The sequence below is a fragment of the Salvelinus fontinalis genome, chromosome 1 (assembly GCF_029448725.1).
Source record: "Salvelinus fontinalis isolate EN_2023a chromosome 1, ASM2944872v1, whole genome shotgun sequence".
NCBI lineage: Eukaryota > Metazoa > Chordata > Actinopteri > Salmoniformes > Salmonidae > Salvelinus > Salvelinus fontinalis.
In genome coordinates this window covers 6,492,490-6,512,880 of record NC_074665.1, presented here as the reverse complement: position 1 = coordinate 6,512,880, position 20,391 = coordinate 6,492,490, and the positions used below count along the sequence as shown (strand labels likewise).

The window sequence follows — 20,391 nt, the reverse complement described above, 5'->3', positions numbered from 1 at the left end:
GAGTAGAGTGCAGCAGAGTATAGTTCAGTTCAGTAGAGTAGAGTTCAGTAGAGTAGAGTTCAGTAGAGTAGAGTTCAGTCCAGTAGAGTTCAGTCCAGTAGAGTTCAGTCCAGTAGAGTTCAGTCCAGTAGAGTTCAGTGCAGTAGAGTTCAGTGCAGTAGAGTTCAGTGCAGTAGAGTTCAGTGCAGTAGAGTTCAGTGCAGTAGAGTTCAGTGCAGTAGAGTTCAGTGCAGTAGAGTTCAGTGCAGTAGAGTTCAGTGCAGTAGAGTTCAGTGCAGTAGAGTTCAGTGCAGTAGAGTTCAGTGCAGTAGAGTTCAGTGCAGTAGAGTTCAGTGCAGTAGAGTTCAGTGCAGTAGAGTTCAGTGCAGTAGAGTTCAGTGCAGTAGAGTTCAGTGCAGTAGAGTTCAGTGCAGTAGAGTTCAGTGCAGTAGAGTTCAGTGCAGTAGAGTTCAGTGCAGTAGAGTTCAGTGCAGTAGAGTAGAGTGCAGTACAGTAGAGTGCAGTACAGTAGAGTCCAGTAGAGTAGAGTCCAGTAGAGTAGAGTTCAGTACAGTAGAGTGCAGTACAGTAGAGTGCAGTACAGTACAGTAGAGTCCAGTACAGTAGAGTCCAGTACAGTAGAGTCCAGTACAGTAGAGTCCAGTACAGTAGAGTCCAGTACAGTAGAGTCCAGTACAGTAGAGTTCAGTACAGTAGAGTTCAGTACAGTACAGCTCAGTACAGTAGAGTGCAGTACAGTGCAGTTCAGTAGAGTAGAGTTCAGTACAGTAGCGTCCAGTACAGTAGAGTATAGTTCAGTACAGTATAGTCCAGTACAGTATAGTCCAGTAGAGTAGAGTTCAGTAGAGTAGAGTTCAGTAGAGTAGAGTTCAGTAGAGTAGAGTACAGTAGAGTAGAGTACAGTACAGTAGAGTCCAGTACAGTAGAGTCCAGTACAGTAGAGTCCAGTACAGTAGAGTCCAGTACAGTAGAGTAGAGTATAGTCCAGTAGAGTAGAGTTCAGTACAGTATAGTAGAGTTCAGTAGAGTTCAGTACAGTATAGTAGAGTTCAGTACAGTATAGTAGAGTTCAGTACAGTATAGTAGAGTTCAGTACAGTATAGTAGAGTTCAGTACAGTATAGTAGAGTTCAGTACAGTATAGTAGAGTTCAGTACAGTAGAGTAGAGTTCAGTAGAGTAGAGTATAGTTCAGTAGAGTAGAGTATAGTTCAGTATAGTAGAGTTCAGTAGAGTAGAGTATAGTTCAGTTCAGTAGAGTAGAGTGCAGTACAGTATAGTAGAGTTCAGTAGAGTAGAGTATAGTTCAGTACAGTAGAGTAGAGTGCAGTATAGTAGAGTTCAGTAGAGTAGAGTAGAGTATAGTTCAGTTCAGTAGAGTTCAGTACAGTAGAGTAGAGTGCAGTACCGTATAGTTCAGTACAGTATAGTAGAGTTCAGTAGAGTATAGTAGAGTTCAGTAGAGTTCAGTGCAGTACAGTATAGTAGAGTTCAGTAGAGTTCAGTACAGTATAGTTCACTCCAGTCCAGTAGAGTTCAGTCCAGTAGAGTTCAGTCCAGTAGAGTTCAGTCCAGTAGAGTTCAGTCCAGTAGAGTTCAGTAGAGTAGAGTTCAGTAGAGTTCAGTACAGTAGAGTTCAGTACAGTAGAGTTCAGTACAGTAGAGTTCAGTACAGTAGAGTTCAGTACAGTAGAGTTCAGTAGAGTAGAGTTCAGTAGAGTAGAGTTCAGTAGAGTAGAGTTCAGTCCAGTAGAGTTCAGTCGAGTAGAGTTCAGTAGAGTTCAGTACAGTAGAGTTCAGTACAGTAGAGTTCAGTACAGTAGAGTTCAGTACAGTAGAGTTAAGTAGAGTAGAGTTCAGTAGAGTAGAGTACAGTAGAGTTCAGTATAGTAGAGTTCAGTAGAGTTCAGTACAGTAGAGTTCAGTACAGTATAGTTCAGTACAGTAGAGTTCAGTAGAGTTCAGTACAGTAGAGTACAGTAGAGTTCAGTCCAGTAGAGTTCAGTATAGTAGAGTTCAGTATAGTAGAGTTCAGTCCAGTAGAGTTCAGTCCAGTAGAGTTCAGTCCAGTAGAGTTCAGTCCAGTAGAGTTCAGTCCAGTAGAGTTCAGTCCAGTAGAGTTCAGTCCAGTATAGTAGAGTTCAGTACAGTTCAGTAGAGTTCAGTACAGTATAGTTCAGTCCAGTATAGTAGAGTTCAGTAGAGTAGAGTATAGTTCAGTTCAGTAGAGTTCAGTACAGTAGAGTAGAGTGCAGTACCGTATAGTTCAGTACAGTATAGTAGAGTTCAGTACAGTTCAGTAGAGTTCAGTACAGTATAGTCCAGTCCAGTAGAGTTCAGTCCAGTAGAGTTCAGTCCAGTATAGTTCAGTACAGTAGAGTTCAGTATAGTAGAGTTCAGTATAGTTCAGTAGAGTTCAGTACAGTATAGTAGAGTTCAGTAGAGTATAGTAGAGTTCAGTAGAGTTCAGTAGAGTTCAGTACAGTATAGTAGAGTTCAGTAGAGTATAGTAGAGTTCAGTAGAGTTCAGTGCAGTACAGTATAGTAGAGTTCAGTACAGTTCAGTAGAGTTCAGTACAGTATAGTTCAGTCCAGTAGAGTAGAGTTCAGTACAGTATAGTTCAGTCCAGTAGAGTAGAGTTCAGTACAGTAGAGTTCAGTATAGTAGAGTTCAGTATAGTTCAGTAGAGTTCAGTACAGTACAGTAGAGTTCAGTTCAGTACAGTAGAGTTCAGTTCAGTACAGTAGAGTTCAGTTCAGTACAGTAGAGTTCAGTATAGTAGAGTTCAGTACAGTAGAGTTCAGTAGAGTTCAGTACAGTAGAGTTCAGTCCAGCATAGTAGAGTTCAGTCCAGTATAGTTCAGTCCAGCATAGTAGAGTTCAGTCCAGTAGAGTTCAGTCCAGTAGAGTTCAGTCCAGTAGAGTAGAGTTCAGTACAGTTCAGTTCAGTAGAGTAGAGTTCAGTACAGTCCAGTAGAGTAGAGTTCAGTCCAGTATAGTAGAGTTCAGTCCAGTATAGTAGAGTTCAGTCCAGTATAGTAGAGTTCAGTCCAGTATAGTAGAGTAGAGTTCAGTCCAGTATAGTAGAGTTCAGTTCAGTTCAGTCCAGACATCATTTTGGTCAATTGGAGGTGTACCTGTGGATGTATTTCAAGGCCTACCTTCAAACTCAGTGCCTCTTTACTTGACATCATGGGAAAATCAAAAGAAATCAGCCAAGACCTCAGATAAAAATTGTCCCGTTCATCCTTGGGAGCAATTTCCAAACACCTGAAGGTACCACGTTCATCTGTACAAACAATAGTACGCAAGTATAAACACCATGGGACCACGCAGCCGTCATACCGCTCAGGAAGGAGACGCGTTCTGTCTCCTAGAGATGAAGGTACTTTGGTGCGAAAAGTGCAGATCAATCCCAGAACAACAGCAAAGGACCTTGTGACGATGCTGGAGGAAACAGGTACAACAGTATCTATATCCACAGTAAAACGAGTCCTATATCGATATAACCTAAAAGGCCGCTCAGCAAGGAAGAAACCACTGCTCCAAAACCGCCATAAAAAAGCCAGGCTACGGTTTGCAACTGCACATGGGGACAAAGATCGTACTTTTTGGAGAAATGTCCTCTGGTCTGATGAAACAAATATATAACTGTTTGGCCATAATGACCATCATTATGTTTGGAGGAAAAAGGGGGATGCTTGCAAGCCGAAGAACACCATCCCAACTGTGAAGCACGGGGGTGGCAGCATCATGTTGTGGGGGTGCTTTGCTGCAGGAGGGACTGGTGCACTTCACAAAATAGATGGCGTTATGAGGAGGAAAATGATGATGGATATATTGAAGCAACATCTCAAGACATCAGTCAGGAAGATAAAGCTTGGTCGCAAATGGGTCTTCCAAATAGACAATGTCCCCAAGCATACTTCCAAAGTTGTGGCAAAATGGCTTAAGGACAGCAAAGTCATGTTATTGGAGTGGCCATCACAAAGCCCTGACCTCAATCCTATAGAAAATGTGTGGGCAGTCCTGAAAAGGCATATGCGAGCAAGGAGGCCTACAAACCTGACTCAGTTACACCAGCTCTGTCAGGAGGAATGGGCCAAAATTCACCCAACTTATTTTGAGAAGCTTGTGGAAGGCTACCCGAAACGTTTGACCCAAGTTAAACAATTTCAAGGCAATGCTAACAAATACTAATTGAGTGTATGTAAACTTCTGACCCACTGGGAATGTGATTAAATAAATAAAAGCTGAAAAAAATAATTCTCTCTACTATTATTCTGACATTTCACATTCTTAGAATAAAGTAGTGATCCTAACTGACCTAAGACAGGGAATTTCTACTAGGATTAAATGTCAGGAATTGTGAAAAACTGAGTTTAAATATATTTGGCTAAGGTGTATGTCAACTTCCGACTTCAACTGTTTCTGCCTTTGTATACATATCCAGGATGTGTCACCGTGAATAGAATGCCATTCATAATTATGCACAGATCAAGTACCCATGATGCCATTCTGTTACTATCATTTTATTTGCCGGGTGTTGATCCACTTACTGTAGTTTAATAACCAGGTGTCATATAGCCGACTCCCCACTCTTTCTGCAGACATCTTTGAATATTAATTCGGAGAAGATATTTAAGAGTTTTTTGGTAAATGTGGTAACGTAACATTTTGTTGCTGTTCCGTTACCGCTCTGTTACCAGACTTTAAATCTGTTCCTCAAATAAATGTGTTTTAGTAGAATGTTCAGTGGCAATTGTTAAAAGTAAACTTTTGCATACCCTGTAGGTGTAAGGTGTGTTTAACTTTGCGATCCATGGTTTTTGCTCGGGGTACATTTTAAAGTGTAAAAGTAAGTCTCAGCGTCACCCTGTCACCGTGTAATTGCCCATTCATAAATGCTTGAATCTGGTCTAGTAGCTGTCACGGTTAAGACAGTGGAGTTATGACTATAACCACGAGAGCATTCATTAAATACTTGCAATGATTCTATATGCTGTTAGAAGATGTAGGTGCTATGATGACCCATGGTTAGTGTACAGTATGACCCATGGTTAGTGTATGACCCATGGTTAGTGTACAGTATGCCCCATGGTTAGTGTATGCCCCATGGTTAGTGTACAGTACGCCCCATGGTTAGTGTATGACCCATGGTTAGTGTACAGTATGCCCCATGGTTAGTGTATGCCCCATGGTTAGTGTACAGTATGACCCATGGTTAGTGTATGCCCCATGGTTAGTGTACAGTATGCCCCATGGTTAGTGTACAGTATGCCCCATGGTTAGTGTACAGTATGACCCATGGTTAGTGTACAGTATGCCCCATGGTTAGTGTACAGTATGACCCATGGTTAGTGTACAGTATGACCCATGGTTAGTGTATGCCCCATGGTTAGTGTACAGTATGCCCCATGGTTAGTATATGCCCCATGGTTAGTGTATGACCCATGGTTAGTGTACAGTATGACCCATGGTTAGTGTACAGTATGACCCATGGTTAGTGTATGCCCCATGGTTAGTGTACAGTATGACCCATGGTTAGTGTATGCCCCATGGTTAGTGTACAGTATGACCCATGGTTAGTGTATGCCTCATGGTTAGTGTACAGTATGACCCATGGTTAGTGTACAGTATGACCCATGGTTAGTGTACAGTATGACCCATGGTTAATGTACAGTATGACCCATGGTTAGTGTACAGTATGACCCATGGTTAGTGTACAGTATGACCCATGGTTAGTGTATGGGTCATGGTTAGTGTTCGCCCCATGGTTAGTGTATGACTAATGGTTAGTGTACAGTATGACCCATGGTTAGTGTATGCCCCATGGTTAGTGTACAGTATGACCCATGGTTAGTGTACAGTATGACCCATGGTTAGTGTATGCCCCATGGTTAGTGTATGCCCCATGGTTAGTGTATGCCCCATGGTTAGTGTACAGTATGACCCATGGTTAGTGTACAGTATGACCCATGGTTAGTGTATGCCCCATGGTTAGTGTACAGTATGACCCATGGTTAGTGTATGACTAATGGTTAGTGTATGCCCCATGGTTAGTGTATGCCCCATGGTTAGTGTACAGTATGACCCATGGTTAGTGTATGACTAATGGTTAGTGAATGCCCCATGGTTAGTGTATGACCCATGGTTAGTGTACAGTATGACCCATGGTTAGTGTATGACTAATGGTTAGTGTACAGTATGACCCATGGTTAGTGTATGACCCATGGTTAGTGTATGCCCCATGGTTAAGTGTATGACCCATGGTTAGTGTACAGTATGCCCCATGTTTAGTGTATGACCCATAATCTATATACGTATATTTCTGTGTTTAGGTTTAACAGTCGTACACACTGCCATGTGGTACAGTGAGTTGATTACTCACATAGACAACGTAACATGGTTGTTTTTACTTAGCGATTTGTGGCTTTATGACATCGCCCAGTGCACTGGAAATTGCCTCGCTTGCGTCCTGATCCAGTTCCATTCCACATCCTGATCCAGTTCCATTCCACATCCTGATCCAGTTCCATTCCACATCCTGATCCAGTTCCATTCCACATCCTGATCTAGTTCCATTCCATATCCTGATCCAGTTCCATTCCACATCCTGATCCAGTTCCATTCCACATCCTGATCCAGTTCCATTCCACATCCTGATCCAGTTCCATTCCACATCCTGATCCAGTTCCATTCCAGAACCTGATCCAGTTCCACATCCTGATCCAGATCCATTCCACACCCTGATCCAGTTCCATTCCACATCCTGATCCAGTTCCATTCCACATCCTGATCCAGTTCCATTCCACATCCTGATCCAGTTCCATTCCACATCCTGATCTAGATCCATTCCACATCCTGATCCAGTTCCATTCCACATCCTGATCTAGATCCATTCCACATCCTGATCTAGATCCATTCCACATCCTGATCCATTCCACATCCTGATCCAGTTCCATTCCACAACCTGATCCAGTTCCAATCCACATCCTGATCCAGTTCCAATCCACATCCTGATCCAGTTCCAATCCACATCCTGATCCAGTTCCATTCCACAACCTGATCCAGTTCCAATCCACAACCCGATCCAGTTCCAATCCACATCCTGATCCAGTTCCATTCCACAACACATAGTACGTAAGGACTTTTATTGAATAAAATAGTACAACAGCCTGTTGCTTCTTCACACACTGGTGCTCTAGTCAGGGTTCATATCCGGATCATTAGATACAATGGTACTGATTGTGCCAACCCAAAAGGGGGAATCAGAAAATGATCCTTGACAAAGGCATTCTGTTCCTCTCAGGAAATGGAATTCTTTCTGCTCGTAGAGGGAATGACAACACATCTGGAAAGATAAAATAATGTCCACTTCTGTTGTGAGGAGACTAGCAGACAGGAAGATCTATCAAGTTGTGGTGTTCTGGCACAGACAGACAGACAGACAGACAGACAGACAGACAGTACTGTACTGTACTGTACTGTACTGTACTGTAATGGCCCAGATAGATAGAGATATATAGTTAGATAGATAGATAGATAGGCAGTATTGTAATGACCCTGCCATGTATCTATCTGCACTCTGTCAGCTAATTGGCACAATCCTGTTTTGGCCTAATATCCCAGATTGTACCTTTTAACATGCTCTAAACCATGTGTTATTCACTCAATGCAGTGTTAGAGACAGGCTCGTCTGTCATTGACATTTTCAGCAAGATTCAATTCTTTCCCATTACTTTAATGACATATTGATGAAAAAAAAAATTGTTATCAACTAAATTTCAAGTCCATATTTCACTCTATTCAATCCGTATCGCCGAAGTATCGTGGAAAATGCGTGTTAAAATGTAAAGGTAATTTCCGATTGAGCCGGCACATGCTGCGTTTACCGGGAATGCAGTCTTCTTGACCGTGGCGACGTTGCCTTTCATTTTCCATTGCGCTATATAGTGGATGTTCAGTGCTACAGATTCAATACAGTCCTCATTGTTTTCTGTCCGCAGGCCTTAAACAACAATTTGTATAGAAGATCCTCTCCTTACGGCTCGCTCAGCAACATCGTAGACGGCTTGACTTCTCTGACGGACCACTTCTCTGACCTTTCCCTCGCCTCTGAGTCACGCAAACCGAGCAAGCGACCGCCGTCCAACTACCTGTGCCATCTCTGCTTCAACAAAGGACATTACATCAAAGACTGCCCGCAGGTGAGCAGAGCATTGGCCCCTACACACACACACACACACACACACACACACACACACACACACCCACACCCACACCCACACACACACACACACCATCAAAGACTAACCCCAGCTGAGCTGGTTCTGGCGCCATCAGAAACCAAGCAGCTTCCCCTCTCCTTTTGGCAAAGCTACAGTCCGATGAAGTCCTAGACAGGTGAGGAAAGATCGTTAGTGGTTTTAGTAATGATGACGTGTTGAAGGAAAGATCGTTAGTGGTTTTAGTAATGATGAGGATAGATCGTTAGTGGTTGTAGTAATGATGAGGAAAGATCGTTAGTGGTTGTAGTAATGGTGAGGATAGATCGTTAGTGGTTGGAGTAATGTTGAGGAAAGATCGTTAGTGGTTGTAGTAATGATGAGGAAAGATCGTTAGTGGTTGTAGTAATGATGAGGAAAGATCGTTAGTGGTTGTAGTAATGATGAGGAAAGATCGTTAGTGGTTGTAGTAATGGTGAGGAAAGATCGTTAGTGGTTGTAGTAATGATGAGGAAAGATCGTTAGTGGTTGGAGTAATGATGAGGAAAGATCGTTAGTGGTTGTAGTAATGATGAGGAAAGATCGTTAGTGGTTGTAGTAATGATGAGGATAGATCGTTAGTGGTTGTAGTAATGGTGAGGAAAGATCGTTAGTGGTTGTAGTAATGATGAGGAAAGATCGTTAGTGGTTGGAGTAATGATGAGGAAAGATCGTTAGTGGTTGTAGTAATGATGAGGAAAGATCGTTAGTGGTTGGAGTAATGATGAGGAAAGATCGTTAGTGGTTGTAGTAATGATGAGGAAAGATCGTTAGTGGTTGTAGTAATGTTGACGTGGTGAGGAAAGATCGTTAGTGGTTGTAGTAATGATGAGGAAAGATCGTTAGTGGTTGTAGTAATGTTGAGGAAAGATCGTTAGTGGTTGGAGTAATGATGAGGAAAGATCGTTAGTGGTTGTAGTAATGATGAGGAAAGATCGTTAGTGGTTGGAGTAATGATGAGGAAAGATCGTTAGTGGTTGTAGTAATGATGAGGAAAGATCGTTAGTGGTTGTAGTAATGATGAGGAAAGATCGTTAGTGGTTGTAGTAATGATGAGGAAAGATCGTTAGTGGTTGTAGTAATGATGAGGATAGATCGTTAGTGGTTGTAGTAATGATGAGGAAAGATCGTTAGTGGTTGTAGTAATGATGAGGAAAGATCGTTAGTGGTTGTAGTAATGATGAGGAAAGATCGTTAGTGGTTGGAGTAATGATGAGGTGGTGAGGAAAGATCGTTAGTGGTTGTAGTAATGATGAGGAAAGATCGTTAGTGGTTGTAGTAATGATGAGGAAAGATCGTTAGTGGTTGGAGTAATGATGAGGAAAGATCGTTAGTGGTTGGAGTAATGATGAGGATAGATCGTTAGTGGTTGTAGTAATGATGAGGATAGATCGTTAGTGGTTGTAGTAATGATGAGGAAAGATCGTTAGTGGTTGTAGTAATGATGAGGAAAGATCGTTAGTGGTTGGAGTAATGATGACGTGGTGAGGAAAGATCGTTAGTGGTTGTAGTAATGATGAGGAAAGATCGTTAGTGGTTGTAGTAATGATGAGGAAAGATCGTTAGTGGTTGTAGTAATGATGAGGAAAGATCGTTAGTGGTTGTAGTAATGATGAGGATAGATCGTTAGTGGTTGTAGTAATGATGAGGAAAGATCGTTAGTGGTTGGAGTAATGATGAGGATAGATCGTTAGTGGTTGTAGTAATGATGAGGAAAGATCGTTAGTGGTTGTAGTAATGATGAGGAAAGATCGTTAGTGGTTGGAGTAATGATGAGGAAAGATCGTTAGTGGTTGTAGTAATGATGAGGATAGATCGTTAGTGGTTGTAGTAATGATGAGGAAAGATCGTTAGTGGTTGGAGTAATGATGAGGATAGATCGTTAGTGGTTGTAGTAATGATGAGGAAAGATCGTTAGTGGTTGGAGTAATGATGAGGATAGATCGTTAGTGGTTGTAGTAATGATGAGGAAAGATCGTTAGTGGTTGGAGTAATGATGAGGGTAGATCGTTAGTGGTTGTAGTAATGATGAGGATAGATCGTTAGTGGTTGGAGTAATGTTGAGGAAAGATCGTTAGTGGTTGTAGTAATGATGAGGATAGATCGTTAGTGGTTGTAGTAATGATGAGGAAAGATCGTTAGTGGTTGTAGTAATGGTGAGGATAGATCGTTAGTGGTTGTAGTAATGATGAGGAAAGATCGTTAGTGGTTGTAGTAATGATGAGGAAAGATCGTTAGTGGTTGTAGTAATGATGAGGATAGATCGTTAGTGGTTGGAGTAATGATGAGGAAAGATCGTTAGTGGTTGTAGTAATGATGAGGAAAGATCGTTAGTGGTTGTAGTAATGATGAGGCTAGATCGTTAGTGGTTGTAGTAATGATGAGGATAGATCGTTAGTGGTTGTAGTAATGATGAGGAAAGATCGTTAGTGGTTGTAGTAATGGTGAGGAAAGATCGTTAGTGGTTGTAGTAATGATGAGGATAGATCGTTAGTGGTTGTAGTAATGATGAGGAAAGATCGTTAGTGGTTGTAGTAATGATGAGGAAAGATCGTTAGTGGTTGGAGTAATGATGAGGAAAGATCGTTAGTGGTTGTAGTAATGATGAGGAAAGATCGTTAGTGGTTGGAGTAATGATGACGTAGTGAGGAAAGATCGTTAGTGGTTGTAGTAATGATGAGGAAAGATCGTTAGTGGTTGTAGTAATGATGAGGATAGATCGTTAGTGGTTGTAGTAATGATGAGGAAAGATCGTTAGTGGTTGTAGTAATGATGAGGAAAGATCGTTAGTGGTTGGAGTAATGTTGAGGAAAGATCGTTAGTGGTTGGAGTAATGTTGAGGAAAGATCGTTAGTGGTTGGAGTAATGATGAGGAAAGATCGTTAGTGGTTGTAGTAATGGTGAGGAAAGATCGTTAGTGGTTGTAGTAATGATGAGGAAAGATCGTTAGTGGTTGTAGTAATGGTGAGGAAAGATCGTTAGTGGTTGTAGTAATGTTGAGGAAAGATCGTTAGTGGTTGTAGTAATGATGAGGATAGATCGTTAGTGGTTGGAGTAATGTTGAGGAAAGATCGTTAGTGGTTGGAGTAATGATGACGTGGTGAGGAAAGATCGTTAGTGGTTGTAGTAATGGTGAGGAAAGATCGTTAGTGGTTGTAGTAATGATGAGGAAAGATCGTTAGTGGTTGTAGTAATGATGAGGAAAGATCGTTAGTGGTTGTAGTAATGATGAGGAAAGATCGTTAGTGGTTGTAGTAATGATGAGGAAAGATCGTTAGTGGTTGTAGTAATGATGAGGAAACATCGTTAGTGGTTGTAGTAATGGTGAGGAAAGATCGTTAGTGGTTGTAGTAATGATGAGGAAAGATCGTTAGTGGTTGTAGTAATGATGAGGAAAGATCGTTAGTGGTTGTAGTAATGGTGAGGAAAGATCGTTAGTGGTTGTAGTAATGTTGAGGAAAGATCGTTAGTGGTTGTAGTAATGATGAGGATAGATCGTTAGTGGTTGTAGTAATGATGAGGAAAGATCGTTAGTGGTTGTAGTAATGATGAGGAAAGATCGTTAGTGGTTGTAGTAATGTTGAGGAAAGATCGTTAGTGGTTGTAGTAATGATGAGGAAAGATCGTTAGTGGTTGTAGTAATGATGACGTAGTGAGGAAAGATCGTTAGTGGTTGTAGTAATGATGACGTAGTGAGGAAAGATCGTTAGTGGTTGTAGTAATGTTGAGGAAAGATCGTTAGTGGTTGGAGTAATGATGAGGAAAGATCGTTAGTGGTTGTAGTAATGATGAGGAAAGATCGTTAGTGGTTGTAGTAATGATGAGGAAAGATCGTTAGTGGTTGGAGTAATGTTGAGGAAAGATCGTTAGTGGTTGGAGTAATGTTGAGGAAAGATCGTTAGTGGTTGGAGTAATGATGAGGAAAGATCGTTAGTGGTTGTAGTAATGTTGAGGAAAGATCGTTAGTGGTTGGAGTAATGATGAGGAAAGATCGTTAGTGGTTGTAGTAATGATGAGGAAAGATCGTTAGTGGTTGTAGTAATGATGAGGAAAGATCGTTAGTGGTTGGAGTAATGTTGAGGAAAGATCGTTAGTGGTTGGAGTAATGATGACGTGGTGAGGAAAGATCGTTAGTGGTTGTAGTAATGATGAGGAAAGATCGTTAGTGGTTGGAGTAATGATGAGGATAGATCGTTAGTGGTTGGAGTAATGATGAGGATAGATCGTTAGTGGTTGGAGTAATGATGACGTAGTGAGGAAAGATCGTTAGTGGTTGTAGTAATGATGAGGAAAGATCGTTAGTGGTTGTAGTAATGATGAGGAAAGATCGTTAGTGGTTGTAGTAATGATGAGGAATGATCGTTAGTGGTTGGAGTAATGATGAGGAAAGATCGTTAGTGGTTGGAGTAATGATGAGGAAAGATCGTTAGTGGTTGTAGTAATGATGAGGAAAGATCGTTAGTGGTTGTAGTAATGATGAGGAAAGATCGTTAGTGGTTGGAGTAATGATGAGGAAAGATCGTTAGTGGTTGTAGTAATGATGAGGAATGATCGTTAGTGGTTGTAGTAATGATGAGGAAAGATCGTTAGTGGTTGGAGTAATGGTGAGGATAGATCGTTAGTGGTTGGAGTAATGATGAGGAAAGATCGTTAGTGGTTGGAGTAATGATGAGGAAAGATCGTTAGTGGTTGTAGTAATGATGAGGAAAGATCGTTAGTGGTTTTAGTAATGATGAGGAAAGATCGTTAGTGGTTGTAGTAATGATGAGGATAGATCGTTAGTGGTTGTAGTAATGATGAGGAAAGATCGTTAGTGGTTGTAGTAATGATGAGGAAAGATCGTTAGTGGTTGTAGTAATGATGAGGAAAGATCGTTAGTGGTTGTAGTAATGATGAGGAAAGATCGTTAGTGGTTGTAGTAATGATGAGGAAAGATCGTTAGTGGTTGGAGTAATGATGAGGAAAGATCGTTAGTGGTTGGAGTAATGATGAGGAAAGATCGTTAGTGGTTGTAGTAATGATGACGTGGTGAGGAAAGATCGTTAGTGGTTTTAGTAATGATGAGGAAAGATCGTTAGTGGTTGTAGTAATGATGAGGAAAGATCGTTAGTGGTTGTAGTAATGATGAGGAAAGATCGTTAGTGGTTGGAGTAATGATGAGGAAAGATCGTTAGTGGTTGTAGTAATGATGAGGAAAGATCATTAGTGGTTGTAGTAATGTTGAGGAAAGATCGTTAGTGGTTGTAGTAATGATGAGGAAAGATCGTTAGTGGTTGGAGTAATGATGACGTAGTGAGGAAAGATCGTTAGTGGTTGTAGTAATGGTGAGGAAAGATCGTTAGTGGTTGTAGTAATGTTGAGGAAAGATCGTTAGTGGTTGTAGTAATGATGAGGAAAGATCGTTAGTGGTTGTAGTAATGATGAGGAAAGATCGTTAGTGGTTGGAGTAATGATGAGGATAGATCGTTAGTGGTTGGAGTAATGATGAGGAAAGATCGTTAGTGGTTGTAGTAATGATGAGGAAAGATCGTTAGTGGTTGGAGTAATGATGAGGAAAGATCGTTAGTGGTTGTAGTAATGATGAGGAAAGATCGTTAGTGGTTGTAGTAATGATGAGGAAAGATCGTTAGTGGTTGGAGTAATGTTGAGGAAAGATCGTTAGTGGTTGTAGTAATGTTGAGGAAAGATCGTTAGTGGTTGTAGTAATGATGAGGAAAGATCGTTAGTGGTTGGAGTAATGATGAGGAAAGATCGTTAGTGGTTGTAGTAATGATGAGGAAAGATCGTTAGTGGTTGTAGTAATGATGAGGAAAGATCGTTAGTGGTTGGAGTAATGATGACGTGGTGAGGAAAGATCGTTAGTGGTTGTAGTAATGGTGAGGAAAGATCGTTAGTGGTTGGAGTAATGGTGAGGAAAGATCGTTAGTGGTTGTAGTAATGATGAGGAAAGATCGTTAGTGGTTGTAGTAATGGTGAGGAAAGATCGTTAGTGGTTGTAGTAATGATGAGGAAAGATCGTTAGTGGTTGTAGTAATGATGAGGAAAGATCGTTAGTGGTTGTAGTAATGGTGAGGAAAGATCGTTAGTGGTTGGAGTAATGGTGAGGAAAGATCGTTAGTGGTTGTAGTAATGATGAGGAAAGATCGTTAGTGGTTGTAGTAATGGTGAGGAAAGATCGTTAGTGGTTGTAGTAATGATGAGGAAAGATCGTTAGTGGTTGTAGTAATGATGAGGAAACATCGTTAGTGGTTGTAGTAATGATGAGGAAAGATCGTTAGTGGTTGTAGTAATGTTGAGGAAAGATCGTTAGTGGTTGTAGTAATGATGAGGAAAGATCGTTAGTGGTTGGAGTAATGATGAGGAAAGATCGTTAGTGGTTGGAGTAATGATGAGGAAAGATCGTTAGTGGTTGGAGTAATGATGAGGAAAGATCGTTAGTGGTTGTAGTAATGATGAGGAAACATCGTTAGTGGTTGTAGTAATGATGACGTAGTGAGGAAACATCGTTAGTGGTTGTAGTAATGATGAGGATAGATCGTTAGTGGTTGGAGTAATGATGAGGAAAGATCGTTAGTGGTTGTAGTAATGATGAGGAAAGATCGTTAGTGGTTTTAGTAATGATGAGGAAAGATCGTTAGTGGTTGTAGTAATGATGAGGAAAGATCGTTAGTGGTTGTAGTAATGTTGAGGAAAGATCGTTAGTGGTTGTAGTAATGATGAGGAAAGATCGTTAGTGGTTGGAGTAATGATGAGGAAAGATCGTTAGTGGTTTTAGTAATGATGAGGAAAGATCGTTAGTGGTTGGAGTAATGATGAGGAAAGATCGTTAGTGGTTGTAGTAATGATGAGGAAAGATCGTTAGTGGTTGTAGTAATGATGAGGAAAGATCGTTAGTGGTTGGAGTAATGATGACGTAGTGAGGAAAGATCGTTAGTGGTTGTAGTAATGATGACGTGGTGAGGAAAGATCGTTAGTGGTTGTAGTAATGATGAGGAAAGATCGTTAGTGGTTGGAGTAATGATGAGGAAAGATCGTTAGTGGTTGTAGTAATGATGAGGAAAGATCGTTAGTGGTTGTAGTAATGATGAGGATAGATCGTTAGTGGTTGTAGTAATGGTGAGGAAAGATCGTTAGTGGTTGTAGTAATGATGAGGAAAGATCGTTAGTGGTTGTAGTAATGATGAGGAAAGATCGTTAGTGGTTGGAGTAATGATGAGGAAAGATCGTTAGTGGTTGTAGTAATGATGAGGAAAGATCGTTAGTGGTTGTAGTAATGATGAGGATAGATCGTTAGTGGTTGTAGTAATGGTGAGGAAAGATCGTTAGTGGTTGTAGTAATGATGAGGAAAGATCGTTAGTGGTTGTAGTAATGATGAGGAAAGATCGTTAGTGGTTGTAGTAATGATGAGGAAAGATCGTTAGTGGTTGTAGTAATGATGAGGTGGTGAGGAAAGATCGGTAGTGGTTGTAGTAATGATGACGTGGTGAGGAAAGATCGTTAGTGGTTGGAGTAATGATGAGGAAAGATCGTTAGTGGTTGTAGTAATGATGAGGAAAGATCGTTAGTGGTTGGAGTAATGATGAGGAAAGATCGTTAGTGGTTGTAGTAATGATGAGGAAAGATCGTTAGTGGTTGTAGTAATGATGAGGAAAGATCGTTAGTGGTTGTAGTAATGATGACGTAGTGAGGAAAGATCGTTAGTGGTTGGAGTAATGTTGAGGAAAGATCGTTAGTGGTTGTAGTAATGATGAGGAAAGATCGTTAGTGGTTGTAGTAATGATGAGGAAAGATCGTTAGTGGTTGGAGTAATGTTGAGGAAAGATCGTTAGTGGTTGGAGTAATGATGAGGATAGATCGTTAGTGGTTGGAGTGATGTTGAGGAAAGATCGTTAGTGGTTGGAGTAATGATGACGTGTTGAAGGAAAGATCGTTAGTGGTTGTAGTAATGATGAGGAAAGATCGTTAGTGGTTGTAGTAATGGTGAGGAAAGATCGTTAGTGGTTGTAGTAATGATGAGGAAAGATCGTTAGTGGTTGTAGTAATGATGAGGAAAGATCGTTAGTGGTTGTAGTAATGATGACGTAGTGAGGAAAGATCGTTAGTGGTTGTAGTAATGATGACGTAGTGAGGAAAGATCGTTAGTGGTTTTAGTAATGATGAGGAAAGATCGTTAGTGGTTGTAGTAATGATGAGGAAAGATCGTTAGTGGTTGTAGTAATGATGAGGAAACATCGTTAGTGGTTGTAGTAATGATGACGTAGTGAGGAAAGATCGTTAGTGGTTGTAGTAATGATGAGGATAGATCGTTAGTGGTTGTAGTAATGATGAGGAAAGATCGTTAGTGGTTGTAGTAATGTTGAGGAAAGATCGTTAGTGGTTGTAGTAATGATGAGGATAGATCGTTAGTGGTTGTAGTAATGATGAGGATAGATCGTTAGTGGTTGTAGTAATGATGAGGAAAGATCGTTAGTGGTTGGAGTAATGATGAGGAAAGATCGTTAGTGGTTGGAGTAATGATGAGGATAGATCGTTAGTGGTTGGAGTAATGATGAGGAAAGATCGTTAGTGGTTGGAGTAATGATGAGGATAGATCGTTAGTGGTTGGAGTAATGATGAGGAAAGATCGTTAGTGGTTGGAGTAATGATGACGTAGTGAGGAAAGATCGTTAGTGGTTGTAGTAATGATGAGGAAAGATCGTTAGTGGTTGTAGTAATGATGAGGAAAGATCGTTAGTGGTTGTAGTAATGGTGAGGAAAGATCGTTAGTGGTTGTAGTAATGATGAGGAAAGATCGTTAGTGGTTGGAGTAATGATGACGTAGTGAGGAAAGATCGTTAGCTGTTACATAACTAAGTAGTATTTCCCTGACGTTCAAAGACTCAACATTATAATGGATCAGAACACACGATGATACAAGGTTTCTGATAAGATTTAAAACTCATACCTGTGGCGAAGCACGGGGTTGTAACGTTTTGGGACTTCTTTTCCATTCCACTAAACCATCACTACACTAAACCATCACATGCTTCTACACCTGCATTGCTTGCTGTTTGGGGATTTAGGCTGGGTTTCTGTACAGCACTTTGTGGCATCAGCTGATGTAAGAAGGTCTTTCTAAATACATTTGATTGATTGATTTATTGATTGACTACACTACCACTACTTTACAATTTAAAGGAACAGCTCTTTCTCTTTCCTTTCACCGTGACACAATCTATGTACACTTTCACTGTATCAAATATTACTATTGAAGTCTGATTCAACATCACCCTGCCCAGACCCACCTGTGTTCACCCTGCCCAGACCCACCTGTGTTCACCCTGCCCAGACCCACCTTTGTTCACCCTGCCCAGACCCACCTGTGTTCACCCTGCCCAGACCCACCTGTGTTCACCCTGCCCAGACCCACCTGTTCTCACCCTGCCCAGACCCACCTGTTCTCACCCTGCCCAGACCCACCTGTTCTCATCCTGCCCAGACCCACCTGTTCTCACCCTGCCCAGACCCACCTGTTCTCACCCTGCCCAGACCCACCTGTTCTCACCCTGCCCAGACCCACCTGTTCTCACCCTGCCCAGACTCACCTGTTCTCACCCTGCCCAGACTCACCTCTTCTCACCCTGCCCAGACTCACCTGTTCTCACCCTGCCCAGACCCACTAGTAGTCCTAATTCCCTCTACAGTAGTGTCCTAGTTCCCTCTACAGTAGTGTCCTAGTTCCCTCTACAGTAGTGATCTAGTTCCCTCTACAGTAGTGATCTAGTTCCCTCTACAGTGGTGATCTAGTTCCCTCTACAGTAGTGTCCTAGTTTCCTCTACAGTAGTGATCTAGTTCCCTCTACAGTAGTGTCCTAGTTCCCTCTACAGTAGTGTCCTAGTTCCCTCTACAGTAGTGATCTAGTTCCCTCTACAGTAGTGATCTAGTTCCCTCTACAGTAGTGTCCTAGTTCCCTCTACAGTAGTGTCCTAGTTCCCTCTACAGTAGTGTCCTAGTTCCCTCTACAGTAGTGATCTAGTTCCCTCTACTGTAGTGATCTAGTTCCCTCTACAGTAGTGATCTAGTTCCCTCTACAGTAGTGTCCTAGTTCCCTCTACAGTAGTGATCTAGTTCCCTCTACAGTAGTGATCTAGTTCCCTCTACAGTAGTGTCCTAGTTCCCTCTACAGTAGTGTCCTAGTTCCCTCTACAGTAGTGATCTAGTTCCCTCTACAGTAGTGATCTAGTTCCCTCTACAGTAGTGATCTAGTTCCCTCTACAGTGGTGATCTAGTTCCCTCTACAGTAGTGTCCTAGTTCCCTCTACAGTAGTGTCCTAGTTCCCTCTACAGTAGTGATCTCGTTCCCTCTACAGTGGTGATCTAGTTCCCTCTACAGTAGTGTCCTAGTTCCCTCTACAGTAGTGTCCTAGTTCCCTCTACAGTAGTGATCTCGTTCCCTCTACAGTAGTGATCTAGTTCCCTCTACAGTAGTGATCTAGTTCCCACTACAGTAGTGTCCTAGTTCCCTCTACAGTAGTGATCTCGTTCCCTCTACAGTAGTGATCTAGTTCCCTCTACAGTAGTGATCTAGTTCCCTCTACAGTAGTGATCTAGTTCCCTCTACAGTAGTGATCTAGTTCCCTCTACAGTAGTGATCTAGTTCCCTCTACAGTAGTGATCTAGTTCCCTCTACAGTAGTGATCTAGTTCCCTCTACAGGGAATAGGGTATCATTTATAACATAACCAAATGCCTCTTCAGTTCTAGAGAAGCTGTAACATATTGTTGCCAGAATTAATGAACAAACAGGTTTTTGTTCTTGGCATGTAGAGGAATTTCATGTGGTATTTTGTAATGGTAGTTTATACAGATGGATACTGTAGGTATTGGGACTGTATTGTGTATTGGTAGTTTATACAGATGGATACTGTAGGTATTGGGACTGTATTGTGTATTGGTAGTTTATACAGATGGATACTGTAGGTATTGGGACTGTATTGTGTATTGGTAGTTTATACAGATGGATACTGTAGGTATTGGGACTGTATTGTGTATTGGTAGTTTATACAGATGGATACTGTAGGTATTGGGACTGTATTGTGTATTGGTAGTGTATTTCCATATAGAGACTATGGGTATAGGGACTGCATTGTGTATTGGTAGTGTATTTCCATATAGAGACTCTGGTTTAGGGACAGTATGGTTTTGCTGACTCCATGTCCACTATCCTCCATGGAAATTTGACAGTGATATAGAAATATCCAACAAGGCTGAACAGTCAATGCAATGCTTGTTTGATCTGTGTCCTTGCCTTTTCCAGCGCTTCCAACTCATTGCTGATTATAATTTATAGTATCCTGGATCAGTCCACTTGTTGTAAGAAACGTGTCAACACCACATCAGCCACACACACACACACTACTACCCCCCCCCCCCCCCCACACACACACACACACACACACACACACACACACACACACACACACACACACACACACACACACACACACACACACGAGAAGCTTCTCATTTCCAGTCATCTGAAGCAGGTTGTGTCCTGTTTGGCATTTCCCCTTTACTATCCATGATTTGACTGCAGTCTGCTGCAAAGGAAACCACAAGGCTCACGCAGAGGAGTTGACTGTTTAACTTAACACTAGATACACTCCCTCTTTTCCTTAACTTTTGCCCCAAAATATTACATGGTTTTGCAAAACAAAAAAGTTAAAGATGCAACAACATCAAAAAACTCAACTTAAGAACGGGAAGCATAGAAATTGAGTACATAGAACAGATCTACTGCTTCTTAGATTTAGATCTATAACTCACATTTCTATGTGAATTTTGGTTGGGTCACCTGAAAAGTAACATATTTTCAGCTTTAAGCTTGCTTCGTTAAGGGTTTAATTCAGGTTTTAATACATATTACAAGCGCATTGCTTTTTAAATCAGAGAAGGATGAGAACAAAGTATGTTTGTTTATGTTCTGATGATAAACAGTATGTCCCTTGTTTCCATGGATACTATACTTCCTTCCTAAAAACATGTGTACAAGGAAACACACGCATGGATTACTCAAACAGTGCTGTCTTTATGGACAGTCTTTCACATAGAGCTGTCTTTATGGACCCAGTATAGTCTATCACAT

General features: G+C 41.3%; 1 protein-coding gene across 1 annotated transcript in view; it reads left to right on the top strand.

The window, feature by feature from the left end:
- Positions 1 to 20,391, top strand: part of LOC129868123 (zinc finger CCHC domain-containing protein 24-like) — a 60,418-nt gene that overhangs the window by 7,877 nt on the left and 32,150 nt on the right. The window contains exon 2 of the mRNA XM_055941820.1: positions 8,009 to 8,209. Within this exon, the coding sequence (XP_055797795.1) occupies positions 8,009 to 8,209 (201 nt within the window). The remainder of the gene's footprint in view (positions 1 to 8,008; positions 8,210 to 20,391) is intronic.